Source organism: Solanum pennellii, chromosome 11, assembly GCF_001406875.1.
Source record: "Solanum pennellii chromosome 11, SPENNV200".
Lineage (NCBI taxonomy): Eukaryota > Viridiplantae > Streptophyta > Magnoliopsida > Solanales > Solanaceae > Solanum > Solanum pennellii.
Window position 1 is genome coordinate 60,547,083 of NC_028647.1, and position 15,372 is coordinate 60,562,454.

At 29.7% G+C, this 15,372-nt stretch overlaps 2 protein-coding genes across 3 annotated transcripts in view; one reads left to right on the forward strand and one right to left on the reverse strand.

Moving 5' to 3' along the window:
- Positions 1–629: 629 nt before the first annotated feature.
- Positions 630–11,065, forward strand: LOC107003474 (ABC transporter G family member 15-like). Its single transcript, XM_015201812.2, has 9 exons — positions 630–861; positions 4,814–4,893; positions 5,532–5,999; positions 6,702–6,824; positions 7,259–7,390; positions 8,207–8,491; positions 8,917–9,189; positions 9,817–9,924; positions 10,431–11,065. Exons 1-9 carry the CDS (start codon positions 630–632, stop codon positions 10,794–10,796), a joined length of 2,067 nt encoding a protein of 688 aa, XP_015057298.1. The 3' UTR covers positions 10,797–11,065.
- A 2,711-nt stretch (positions 11,066–13,776) lies between these two features.
- Positions 13,777–15,372, reverse strand: part of LOC107002862 (protein TRAUCO) — a 4,741-nt gene continuing 3,145 nt past the window's right edge. Inside the window, exons 2-3 of one of the 2 annotated variants that reach the window (XM_015201051.2) lie at positions 14,668–14,907; positions 13,777–14,176 (exon numbers count right to left, since the gene is read on the reverse strand). In XM_015201051.2, the coding sequence (XP_015056537.1) occupies positions 14,082–14,176; positions 14,668–14,907 (335 nt within the window). In that variant the 3' untranslated portion in view covers positions 13,777–14,081. The remainder of the gene's footprint in view (positions 14,177–14,667; positions 14,908–15,372) is intronic. The other variant, XM_027913114.1, reaches the window with a different exon arrangement.

The following is a 15,372-nucleotide window of genomic DNA, read 5'->3' on the forward strand; positions in this document are numbered from 1 at the left end:
GATGTATCAAATAGTTGAGTGATGTATTGGAACGCGATATATCAATATGTTGAGTGATGTATTCAAAATCCTTAAATTTTAAAAAAAAATTATAATTTTTTAAAAAAAAGTAAAAATATAATATAATTAACTCTTAGTACTATAAAAATTATATAAGATATACATATGTAATTGATTTAGTTTGAATCGACTTTTAACCAAACCATGAATAACCCTCCCAAATATAAGTTGGAAACTTTTTTTGAACTTTTTTTTAATAAACCAACCTCCCAAGTCCCATATCGTTTTCTTAGCACCAAAATCGAGAAAAACTAAAAGTTGGTTTCTTATTTTTTTATTTTTTTTTACCAAAATTATATTATTTTTAAATTCTATGGCCAGTGCAACACTGACATATCAAATTAGCACATGGAGTTTGTTGTATATATATTTGGCTAACTTTAAGACTTGAACTCATAAATTAAGATAGCTTTTTTAAGTCCTTGTATCAACTTTTTCCTCTTCTATATATACAAAAAAAAATAGTTAAACATGTTCTTGGTTTCTAACTATTCTTGAAGAGCAAACTATTGTCACTTGACTGTAAGAAGAGGAGCTCGAGTCACGTTACGTTTACCGTGTCGTCGTGTATGGAGTTAGAGGTAGCAAGAATAGGTGGTGATATTGAAAAGGGAATAGAGAGTAGTGGAGCCTATTTGATTTGGGAAGATGTAACAGTTGTGTTACCAAAATTTGGAGGAGGAAAAGGACCAACTAAAAGATTACTTAATGGATTAAGTGGTTATGCTGAACCAGGTAGAATTATGGCTATTATGGGTCCTTCTGGCTCTGGAAAATCTACACTTCTTGATACTTTAGCAGGTTTCTCTCTTTCTCTATCTCTACATTTCATATTTCTCGTTCCGATTTTTCAAAAATATTGATATATGTGTAGTATAGTGGTGAATGTAGAACTTTTACTAGGTGGGGTTTGAAAAATAAAAATATAACACGTAGAGTTTGAACTTGAAACCAATCTAGTAAATTTTTGAAACTCCTAAATCAGTTAGTCACCCTCTAGGCTTGTATTCAAAGAATTTAATATATATATATATATATATATATATATATATGTGGAAAATTATTATTTTTTATCTTACACATACATGATAATATTTTGCCGAAGGGGTTTGAGTGAAACCCTTGCAACTCCCTAGATTTGTCTTTGCATGTGCGTGTCGAATTCTCTAAAAATCAGGAACGAGGCCACTTTGTGGTTAGGGGTTCATTTTGAACCTCCTTTAATGAAGAATTATACTATTAAAATATTGTTTAAATTAGTTTTTATGTATATATAGTAGATGTCGAACCCTTTTTTGATTAGTTCATGCATTTACTTTTTCAGATTTAAAATTTTCTAAGTAAAATTTCTAGCTTTGCCACAATAAAAATAAAGTATATATTTAAATAATTAATAGATATAACAATATTTTTAGAAAATCTACGGAGAAACATAGGTGCAATATAATCATTTTTTCAGCTCTCAATTATGCGTCTCCTTTACTATCCAAACATTTGCTAAAAACCGCCAAACTTTAAAGTCCGATAGATTAATTAATTTTTTTTCGAAATTAAAAGAATTTCACATATTAACTCGATTTTATCAACCATTTGTGATTCAAAGCTATCTCTTTACATTAAAAAAAAGACAGTATTTGGTATAAAAAATTAATATAGCTATCCTTCTTCGAACACAACATAGGGATCGTGGATGGATGCTTATCCATAAATCATAATAAATGTGTAAGTATGGGCATATTTGATTATTTTCATAGTCATATATATTGTCGACTACATTTCATTGACTTAGTTTGTTTACTCATATGTTATATGAAAAATTGAAAATAAAAATTATCAATAAAAAAATTATTTTTTAGATGAATTAAAAATAAAAATAACTAAATAAATTAAAATAGATGGAGTATATGATTTGATAATTCATAATAGTACTAAAGCAGATTCATTCTTTATATCAACTTTTTTTTTTTGGTTGTTGTGCAACATTTAAAGAAGACTTCTTTTTAAAATTCATTCACTATAAATATTGAATGGGTGTAAGAAATTATATATAAGTAAAATGGCATATGGGATTTATATATTGTTGGATTTCAAGTGATAAATATTAATATATATACAATTATATATGTTGATAATAATGTATTTTTTAATTAGATATTGCATGTTATTATTTTAATTTCCAGATTATCATATATAGCTTGTTTCTACGAGCTAGTTGTATTTTTTTTAATTTTTTTTGGTCAACTTAGTTACTCTGACCGAGTAAAAATTTTATAATATTCTAATTATTTCAAAATAATTGTCATATTTCGTTGTGTTTTTAAAAAGTTAAATTTACATTAACTTGATCAATATTTTCAAATATATATACTTATCATATGGATGTGAAAAAAAAAAGTAACTTACACTATATTAGTATAATTTTTTTTAAAAAATAATATTGAATTAGTCTAAGTCAATTTAGCTTTAAATATTAGTCATCAAATTAATTTTCGATGAATGAAAAGTGACAATTATTTTTTGGAACAAAACAAATATTGTCGATATATATTGTTTATAGTAGGGGTTCAAATCGATCGATAAATCGAATCGAAAAAATATCATTAATTTATTGATATTGGGTCATTAAGTTTAGTGAATTTTTAATGGGTTTTATTTAAAAAAAAATGACTAGTTATCGGTTCTGTTTTGATTTTTAATTTTAGGTAACCAATAAGATCATACCAATTTACTATTTTACCCCTCCATAAATATCAAATATTCATCTCAGTACCATACATGTTACTGTATTTGCTAAAAAGTCTTCAATTCACACTCCCACACATCACACAGTCACTTTGAGTTCACGATATTACATTATACAAAACGTCAAAATTTAAAGTAAAAATCTAACTATTGTTTCTATATCATAAGCATTTTGTAAAGTTACATTATTGTTTGATCACATCAAATTATTGAGAAAATCATATATTTATTCTATAAATATTGTTTTATTGGTAAATCAAATTTTTTTAATTAAAAACTAAAACCGATAAATCCAAAACTAATACAATAAAGAATATCTTATTAATTTAAACATGATTATATAGCCAAAAGGAATATACCGCGCCTAAAATCATCCAAATACTACTAACATAACTTATTTAAAAATTAAAAAATCAAATCGATCGATACACAACCCTAGTAAATTACTAACCATTGCAAGGACACAAGATAGCATGGCATTGGGTCCTCCTGTCATTGGAAATTAATGAATTGAATCATCACAAATGTTTTATATACTATAATATAGATCATTTATTCTGTTCATTATACACTTGGAAACTTCAAAATGGGATATTAATAAAGTGACTAGCTGGTACTACATTAATATGTGAGATTTATTGTTATCTCTGACTGGTAGTATGGAGGTAGATAGAAAATGATTAATAAGGCATTATTGATGCAGTTGCACACCTAATTAATACTCCGCTCGTTTCAATTTATTTATTTTATTTTAAAAAAAAAATTAATAATTCTTTTTATTTTCACTCTACATTTATGATGATAAAATTAAATAATATTTTAATATATTTAACGTAATTTTTATTTAATATTATCAAAATTTAAAAATCTTCTTTAAAATTTTGTATCGAATTAAAATGAATAAATTGAGATTGGGATGGAGTACTATATTGTACTATTGTATTTATTTCCATTTGCCTACTATCCTATACGTATTTAAGTCACATTTTTTAATAAAAAATTGAGGTTCATATGAAATATTTATATTATTCTCAATTTATAACATATTCTTTTTCTTGTTAGTCGATCTTAAAAAATAACATTTTTAGATTTATTATTATTTTCATTTCATATTACTTAACCTCCATATAAAAATAATTATTTCAATTTATGAAATTAAGAGAACTTTATCATTCTTTTTCCTTTTTACCTTTAAAATAGCTACATAAAGTAAATAGCAATCATTAACAAGATTAGTTTAATAAAATAATTTTTATTTTTTAAAAAAAAGTTGAGGATGTAACAGGTCAACAAACACCAAGTGGTCGATACTCTATAAAAGCATAGGGAGTAACAATTTAATTTTGAAACTTACTCTTTGATCCTTAATTATTGAGATATTTAATATCCTTAATTCTATGATCTATATAAGATCAAAAATTCCAAATATGTTATCGTACTAATATTGAATTCTCCGAAAAAAATTATACAACTTTTAAAGAATCTAACAACAATGTTTTCAAAAAAAAATAAATTGAGCAACATAGTATAGATGATAATATTAAAAAGTCTCAAATCGATAAAGGGATGATAAATTGATCTCCTTATATGGACTTAGATAAACCTTCTCTCAAGAACTAGCTTTTGAGATTGAGTTAGATCCAAGTGTCATATTTTTGCATTATATCAGAGTCATGTTTATCACAATTGTTGTTCACCGATTTATAAGTGTTTCACGCACATGTTGAGATCTGGGCATGCGGGGAGTGTTAAGAAGTCACACATTAATAGAAAGATGAAACATTGGTCTCCTTATATGAACTTGAACAGACCTCCCTCATGAGCTAGTCTTTGAGGTTGAGTTAGGCTCAAGTGTCATGTCTTTATAAATAATACTGAAACTAAGGTATAAACCTCTCTTCAATCGTCACCCTTGATTCGGCCCCCCTTATAAATCTTTCGATGTGATTTAGTGATCAATAAAAATATGAAAATGAATTAAATGATAATTGTAATTTGTTTGACTTAACAGGCAGACTCTCAGCCAATCTTGTCATGACTGGAAATATTCTTCTCAATGGAAAAAAGAGAAGGCTTGACCATGGTGGTGTTGTAAGTTCTATACTCCAAATTAGCTTCATATTATATTTAGGAACAATTATCTTGATTTTCTTTTAATTTTTTTAATAAAAAATTATAAATGTCATTTTGAATGACAACTTTTTTTAAAAAAAAATTAATTACCCTTAATAGTGTTATTATTATTATTTACCTCAATTATGAAATGAAGTTATGATTAATTATAGTAATACTACACTAATATCGTAAATAACTATGTATTATCTCCTTCTCAAATTATTTTTCCTTATATTAAAAATAGGTGACTCAAATTATTGGTCATTTTAAAAGCTTAAGACAAAATTAATTAGTTTCTCCACTATTTATCATCCTCGGTCCTAATTGTTCTTGAATACTACAAACATGTATATTCATTGAAGAAAAATTGTATCTTAAAACATAAAATAATAATATAGTCAAAATTCCCTCCTTTTAATATCTTCTTCCACATACGTGTGTAAAAGATAAATATGACAAATAATTTGAGACAAATAAAGTAATTGCGTTATTAATGGAGTAGTTATAATGATACTTTTCAATGTGTATATTATATGTATATTTTTTACACGATATGTATATATAAGTTGATACTATCACTAATAAATATTTGCGATTACATGTTATTATACCAGGCTTATGTGACACAAGAAGATATACTAATGGGAACTCTAACAGTAAGAGAAACTATTCAATACTCAGCTCAATTAAGGCTTCCAAGCAACATGAGTAAAGATGAAGTAAATGAGATTGTAAACAATGTTATTATAGAAATGGGATTAGAAGATTGTGCACAAAATTTGATTGGTAATTGGCATTTAAGAGGAATAAGTGGTGGTGAAAAAAAGAGATTAAGTATTGCACTTGAAATAATAACACAACCACAACTATTATTTCTTGATGAACCTACAAGTGGACTTGATAGTGCTTCTGCCTATTTTGTTGTTCAAGTACTTAAGAATATTGCATGTGGTGAAAATGGAAGGACTATAATATGCTCTATTCATCAACCAAGTAGTGAAGTTTTTGCACTATTTGATGATCTTTTCTTGCTATCTTCTGGTGAAACTATATATTTTGGAGAAGCTAAATTGGCAATAGAGGTAAGACAAAGTTTATAAGTTGATCAGACTGATTTATACGTATTTTAGCTTATTTGCGTGTTTCATAAATATCTAAAGTGCTTATAAGTCAGAAGTTGATTTGATCATTCATAACTTATGACTTTTTTCGCTTATAAACACTTTTGATTTGATCAAGTCTTTTGATTATTTTCTTATTACTCTCTCTATTCTATTTTACGTGGCACTTTTCGGATTTCGAGATTCAAACAAGTCAATTTTGATGGTAAATTTCTGATAGATCTTTTCAGCATTTTGAATTATCAAATTATTGTGACTTATGGTACTTTTTACACAGTTTACAAATATATAAATTTCATTTTTAAAAAAATTGAAGATTTCGTGTGAAATATTGTTCAAACTTAAACAGTTTGACTCTCGAAAAAATGAAAAGTGTCACATAAATGGAGATACAAGGAGTAATAATTTTTAATATTCTCAAATACCCTTTCGAAATTTAAATTCAACGTTCCTCTTTTTCTTTATAAAGATACTTTTAAATTCATATTTTTGGTAAAAAAATAAAATAAACAAAATTAAGGATATCGTAATCATTTTAACAAAAGAATAATGTATAAGTTTTTTTTCAAATACATTAATTGCTTTTTTTTTTTGGAGTTTTACTAAACACTTAATTATTTAGTTATAAAATAAAATTTAATTTGTTTGATTATGTATTTGCAGTTTTTTGGTGATTCAGGATTTGCATGTCCAACTAGAAGAAATCCTGCTGACCATTTTCTTCGTTGCATTAATTCAGACTTTGATGATGTTACTGCCACTTTAATAGGATCAAGGAGAATAAATGTATGTATGGTACTCCGTCTATCTATTTTTATCTATCATATTTCGATTTTCAAAAGTTAATTTGATAATATTACTGTCACTTTAATAGGATCAAGGAGAATAAATGTATGGCACTCCGTCTGTTCATTTTTATTTGTCATCTTGTGATTTTTGAAAGTTAATTTGATAATGTTACTGTCACTTTAATAGGATCAAGGAGAATAAATGTATGTATGGTACTCCGTCTGTCTATTTTTATCTATTATGTTACGATTTTCAAAAGTCAATTTCATGAAGTTATTGCCATATAAATGTACGTATATGCTATAATAAGTTGCACGTTCAATTACAATTTTCATTGTATAGTTTGATTCTCAAGAAACGGAACACGTGACAAGTAAAAAGCTAAACGAAGTAGATAATATTGTTGATTTATGTTATTTGTAAAAATGCAGGATATGAAAGAGTCATCAAGTTCACTAATTTATTTGCCAACATCAGAGTGTAGAGTAAAGCTTATTCAAAATTACAAATATTCAAACCATAAATTGAGGACAAAAGCTAGAGTTCGACAACTCGCAAATATTGTAAGTTTTTCTTCCCCTTCTTTATATTATAATTCATAAATAATGATAATTGGGAAAATTACGTATACAAGTAAATATATACTAGTTAATTAGTTAACATAGATATAGTTTACCTAAATTACAATTCACCATCTACTTTAGTTATAATTACGCGGCTCAATTTTTATTTTTTTTAATGATTCGCACGTTTGTATAATTCAGAATTTGTATGATATAATTTGTATAATTATTTACACTTTTGATGTTTGTAATTGTATAAGTTCGTCGTTTCGAGTTTATACAAAAACAACTGAATCATACAAATATACTCCGCGAATTATACAAACCTGTGAATTATACAAATCCACAAACTATAAGAACGAGATATCTTAAACGGTAGCTACAACCCGTAAGGGCAACCACCACATAAGTCGCCATCCGTCCAAATATGCAAACTATAGTTATGAAACATAATTAAATTTATTATAGTGGCTATTCGCGAAAGTTTCCCGATATATATCAGTGTCCAAATTTGAAATACTACAAATGAATATGTTTTGTATATTAACAAGAAATATACCTATTATGTATATAATTAATGTATATGTTTTGTATATTTTGATTAGCACATGTAATTATTTTTAGCTGACAGGTCAAAAACCATAAATACTTATATCTATCCAAATTATAGTTTTGTATAAAAATCTTATAGTATTGATTCTTTGTCGTACTATCAAAATTATTAGCTATGAAACTATATTGACTTAGAAAATATTGTCTTTTAAGTTGCAAGATCAAATATAACAATCTTAACTAGTGATTAATTTTTTGTTTCAGAAAGATATTGTATTTAAAGAAAGTGGAGGGAGCCAAGCAAGTTGGTTAAAGCAATTGTGTACATTGATAAAGAGATCATTGAAGAATATGAGTAGAGATTTTGGTTATTACTGGTTGAGGATTATAGTGTATATTATATTATCTATTAGTGTTGGTACTGTTTTCTATGATGTTGGAACTGGACATAATGCTGTAATTGCAAGGGGTGCTTGTGGTGGATTCATTTCTGGCTTCATGACTTTTATGTCCATTGGAGGTTTCCCATCTTTCATTGAAGAAATGAAGGTAAATCATATATTTTATTTTATTTTGGCATAATATATAAACGTAATTTTTAACTTGGCTTCAACTGGCATTTGTGTCCTCTAATTTTGAATGTGGGCAGAACTCGAAGTCTGGATACGGGTTCCGTTGAACCTAGTAACTTTGGCTCAAATAGTGTATATGTATTAAGGATGTTTATTAGATATGTGTAGAAATATTAAGGTTATGATTTAAACCCTAGTTATTAACAGTTGAAATCGTCGTTATAAAATTCAAAACGTTATATAATTCTGACTTCACATCTGGCATAAGTTGACGTTTGAACTTGTATAAAGTTAAACAAGTAGATATACATCTCTTACATGTCATGATAATATATATGTTTTCTATATGGTATAATACAAGTCAGTTCGAATGTATCTCACGTGAATTGTCACTATATGCAGATATTTGAGAAAGAAAGGAAGAGTAGACACTATGGTGTTGGTGTATTCATTCTTTCAAATTTCATTTCATCATTCCCATTCCTAGTTTTTATGTCTATGAGCTCAGCAGCCATTACATATAGCCTAGTGAAGTTTCACCCTGGCTTCTTCCATTTTCTGTATGCTGCCATTGTTCTCTTAAGCTCAATAACTGTTGTTGAAAGTTGCATGATGGTTGTGGCTTGCTTTGTTCCCAATTTCACCATGGGGCTTGTTGTTGGTGCTGGAATTCTTGTAAGTATCAACTATCCCATCTTACTTTCATGAATAATGTATTAGTCTATATTGATTTTCACCGACTCGTCGGTAAATTTCATTTAGACATTCTAACTACAACATATTTCAATTGAATGAAATCTTTGTGTCAATCCTTACTTTGATACTCATGTAGATTTATGTATGATTATCTTTATAGGATATAAACAATACTACATCCGTTTCAATTTGTCTAATCATATTTTCTTTTTATAGTCGGTCTAAAAAAATGAGAAAAGGGTCTGAGAAATACTTTAATTTTGACCGAAATTGTTGTTGTGATACTAAATGTCATGGAGGACCTTTTACCCTGTGTATTTTAAAGGTATATATGTGTCCACATAGACACATTACTATTTATAATGAAGCAATATTTATGATGTCCAAGTGAACACGTATATATCTTTAAAATATATATTACATAGTGGAGGGGTAACAAGTCATTTTCAAAGTTCGGTATTGTTTCAATATTTTCGATCAAAATTTAAATATATTTCAGATATTTTTCTAAAAAAGAATCAACATTTTTTTTATTCAATTAACTTTAATATCTTATGTTTAACCTTAATGAAATGATTTGTCAGTAAAACGAATTTGTGTATGCAGGGACTTATGATGGCATCAGCTGGTTTTTTCAGGCTAATGCCTGATCTTCCAAAAGTCTTTTGGAGATACCCTATTTCATATATCAATTACATGGCATGGGGCTTACAGGTAAAATCTCTGTGTCCCAAAAATTATACAATTAACTTCTTTAAGTACACGCATGTCTTACATGACATAATACACGTAAGACGTTATATAGGACACAAAATTGTCACGCAAGATGCCATGTAAGACTACAACTATGTCTATTCAATTTTACTCAAGTTTTAGTGCCTACATGACATAATACATGTAAGATGCCATGTAGGACACAAAATTTTCACGTAAGATGCCATGTAAGACGACGAATATGTCCATTCAATTTTATACAAGTTTAAGTGCCTACATGACATAATAAACGTAAGACACCATGTAGGACACAAAATAGTCATGTAGGGTGTCATGTAAGACGACGAATGTCATTCAATTTTATACAATGCTTACTTGTGCAAACCCAAAGTTAAAAAGGTCATAGTTTTCAACTGACGCCAAATTAAGGGTCATGCTTATGTATGATAAAGATAGTATATTACCTTGACAGCTTTACACTTTTTTTTTTTTTTGAAAAATGACAGGGTGCATACAAGAATGATTTAATAGGACTAGAGTTTGACCCTGTAATGCCAGGTGAACAAATGAAGAAGAAAATGAAAGGTGAAGAAATCATCAGCTCAGTTCTTGGATTTTCAATAAAACACTCCAAATGGTGTGATTTGGGTGTTGTAATAGCAATTCTCATATCATATAGATTGCTTTTCTACATTATTCTTAAGCTAAAAGAAAAAGCTTTACCAATTTTACACACATTATACACACAAACAACTCTTCAACATCTTAGTAAAAGACCTTCTTTTAGGATAACACCACCTTTTCCATCAAAAAGATATCATCATATCCACTCATTGTCTTCTCAACAACACCTTGATTCCCCACTTCATTAGGGTTCAGTAGAGGTATCGGTGAAAATCTACAAGACAGTTGTCTGAAGTGTAAGGGGTAAACTCGGATTTGGATATCCCGATATAAATGTTCTCAAGATAGACCATAATGGTCAATGTATTATTTTCTGGTGATTCATCTATGGATTAAAGTGTATATTTGGCACTATTTTCAAACTAGAAATTATTTGTTCCTTAATGCTAGATATTGAACTTTTAAGATGTTATAAGTTTTATGTGTTGCCGTGTAAACAAATATATTTACAAAATAATTAGCTAGACAACTTGAGTAATATTCGTTTATGAAATCCGCAAATTTTATCCCTATCTTTTAATCTCAAGTTTTCACTAACCTAATGAACTTGTGTTTTGATACCATCATTTTAGTATTTGAAAAATTGCAATAGTATCCTCTCTTATCAACACTAGCGAATTCATAATTTAGAGTCCGCGAATTCTAGTTTTTATATATGTTTCAACTTTGACGATACAAGTAGTTCGAGCTAGAAATAATAGATGGAAACATGTTAGCATCAGAAATAGATTCTTTTAGATACCCATTATCAAAGATAAAACAACCAAGGGTTAGTGTCCAAGCCAACTTTCATGCACCTCAACTAATTTCACGAGATATCTATCACCTCCCACTAACAACAGGTACCAGGTAACGTTGTCAACAAGGGATCATAACAGAAGAAAACCTAGAATTGCATTCATCTCTACCTTTTGTGCAGTTAGATAAGGTGAACATGAAGGATGATACTTTTGGGGTGACAAAATGGTTTAAATTATGGTTATTCATTCTCTATTCATTTTAAATAGATTGGTTATCTAAATATTTTTAAGTAGATTAATCCATCATAAAATATACATAGTTCATGGGTAATTGCATTTTACTTAAATTAAATGTTCACTATAAAAATAGATGTCTATTTTTTAGTCCAATTTGCAAAATCAAGAAATAATTTATCACCTAATTTTGAATTTACCCTTGCTATATTTCTCCTTTCATCTTTTCCATTTTTTATTATTTCCTCTTGTTTGTTCTCCTGACAAAACAATAAAAGTCATTTTCTTGAGAAGAGATGAATTTCGAAAATAATTTTCACAAATAAATAGTGAAAATTACAAGCTATAAATTGTGAGAATGAAAAATTGCTTGACCTTTGGGAAGTCGTGTGATAAGATTATGAAGTTAATTTGATATCAAACTCCAACCATAGCCCAAATCAAGAGTCAAAATAAAAAGAAAACCAAGAAGTACCCGACAAATTGTTGCTATCTCAACAACTATTTTAAAGAGAATTATGTCTCTCGTATCACCAAAAGATATTTGAGATTATCTAAAGATTGCGTTAGAGATGAAAAAGTATGAGGTATGAAGATATAAAATTGAACGACGAAGTTCAAATTACAGAGAATAAAAGAGTGTGAGAGAGTGAGACTGTACTCAAACCAAACAAATTATTTGGCATTGTCAACAAGATAAGATTGTTAGGCATTGAATTAAAGATTCAATAATTGTTGGAAAAATCTTGTAACAGTGTGCCTGAGACATATATAAATTTTCAAGAGTTATCCAAAACTACTCTTCTCATAACTATGTATTTCTAAAGAAAAACAATGGCAAAATTTCATGAATAAAATGGTATCAAGCTATGTTCATTTCTAACAAGTTCATGTCCTCACGTTCTAAATGACACATACATAGAAAATCTGACCACCCTCACAAGCTAGGGTCCCCTCCTCTCGAATCCAATCGAAAAAAGGTGTAATTTTTAGTGGAACTATAGGAATCACGCGACCTCTATCACTTCTGATGAATATAAGAATCTAGACTCACCTTTTACGATAGTGTTGGTACTCACTCTATTCTCACAGATTCGGTCACCACAGCAAATCTATCCACCTTCCCTCCCCCTTCTTCCTCTTTATTCTTCATAGTGACCACTCCTCTTCTTCCTTAAACAACCATCACCATCACTACCTCCTCAAGTTAGACCATCGCTTGGCCACCACCCTCTCTTCCTTCCAACCACCTCTTTTTACTCTCTATTTGTTTTTTGTTTTTCCTTGTAAGATATCTTGTCTTCTATTTTACACACCTCTTCATTTCTTTTTGGCTTACATGTATTTTTCTGATTGGTGTTATTTAGAGCCACCAGCCTAAGGGGAGAAATCTATTTCCTTGGCTAGCTCCTTGTCTAGTAGCCAAGAAAAAGAGAGCTACAATATTCAAGTTGTTGAATAATTTAGGATAGAAACGAACCATAGAAGAGAGTCTCAATAAGATAAGTTAAGGTCTGTAACTATAGCAATCACTCATTGGTCTTAACCTCAAGTGTTAACTTCAATGAGTCCAAGTCAGTCTTTACGGATGAGAAATCAAGAGGCTCAAAATTATAGTATCGATACGGAGTAATAGTTCAACATTACTTGGATGGGAAATCTATAGATCATAATAGTTCAACAACCTCTCTTACTAAAACCCAATACAATTTCACTTCAAGGTGCAAACAAAGAAGAAAAAAAAGGAATGAGCTCCGCTCGATTGGCCTTCCTACGCTGATAGGGCGATAAATACTACAGCAAGAATTAATGTAGCATATAATTTGAATGTAAACTACATCCAATTATCGCATAATGGCATATCTAGAGTTCATCAAAATTATATTCTAGAAAACAGCCCTTGGATCTGTAATACTTTCTAACTTCTTTTCATAACTAGTAGAGTCTAAGTATATATACCATACCTTTATTCGCACTTCTCTTTTAAATTTCTTTATGTAGCCTCAAAAGTCAAAACTATCCATATGGTGTGCCCCCCCTTAAATACGACAACTATAGAACTGTGGCAACCACATGTTTGTGCATCAACGGTTACAAAAATAACAAAATAAATCCACATGAACCATATCCAACTATGCTAGTGCTTCCTAGCTCAAAACCAAAGGAGCACAATTAATATGATAGGACATGAGGGTCAAGCAACAGATCACAGCAGTAACCACTAAATTCATCAACTGAAAACTTTTCATCAGAGAGCACATTTCTCTAGCAGAGAACATCTAATAAAGACTAGAATCAGGGTCAACCAACTACAACAAGTCAACAACAAAGCAAAACTGTACAGCAGGCTACCCAAATGACTGTGATCATCCATTCTCCAGCACTCAGTAGTTTACCACTTACAAAAGTTGGAACAACCAAGGATACCACACCAAGTACTACTCTTACATTCTATTTCAAAAAGCTGAAACATAACCAACCTGAGTGCAATGCTCAAGCTTAGCTAATCATTTCAGCAGCTTCTCCAATTTTATTTACATGTTCGTTTACCACTTTGAGCATGGGGCACATCCTAGTTGAATGCCATGAATTACCTGTAATCAGAAAGTTAAATCATGTTCAATCTGCCAAGATAGCTTGCATCATATTCAATCTACTGACATAGAACCATCCATCTCATATCAGAACCAGCCGTTAAACAAGATGGAGTTAGAAAGATGCAACTGCTAGTTAAGTTAGTTGTTTTTCTCTTCCTAAACCATCTTTGATCAAAACTTGCAAGCAAAACAGAACCAAAAAAATACATCAACTACTTTTTTTCTTTATGGAAAAACATAAACTTGCTTTAGAATAAAAGAGATGGATTCAGCCGCAATGATAATAACTGAAGCTGTCAATTGAATAAATAAATTCAATGTTTTTCAATTTTTAGGAAGAATCCTTTACAAGGTTTGACCGTCACATCACAGCCTAAGTCAGTAAATCAGCAAATTACAGTGAAAATCTGGGTCAAACGTTGGGTATTCTGTGTATTGGTCAACATGGTAAAAGACAAATAGCTAACTCTTTTGCTCATTGGACACACCATTCTCAACTCTTCCATCGAAACCATGATAAGGAACTTCAACCATTGGTTTTGGAACAGAGCGCCCAGCAAAATCTTCAGGAAAGCATTCAAAGTCCGGGCCGAAGTTGAACTTCACAGTGCAATTAGGTTGGTCAGGAAGTGTATACATTGAAGCGGCAGGATAGTAACGACCACCATAAAGATCTTTGAAAGCAACACCTTGACAAACTCCATTTTTGAAGAAAGATATCTCACTCCCTGCTCAGAGAAAATGCAAGATTTTGTACACGGCTTAATGAACATGACAATTTGAGAATAAAAGAGTAAGAATTTGCCATACACAAGGAAACAGGGTTACTAACTTTTTCAAAAATGATTTCCCAAGAGATGCCTTTACAGAAATATTTTCGAAAGACAATCGTCTTACTCAGCATTTCGTTATCGAGAAAATGAAGTGAAATAGAGTTTGAATATTGCACTAAAGGAGATAACTCATTGAGATGGTTAGCACACACATATATACAAAGGACATAGTACACTAACCTAACCAAAAACCCATTTCCCTCACCTGCACATCCCAATTCGCCAGTCCCTCACATGATCTTCGCTACTACTCCTTACACACATTATATAACCCACACTCTTGCACAATTTAAAAAAATGACCCACAACTTACACACAACGAAATAATACAAAGCAAAAAAAAAAAAAGGGGGGGGGGGG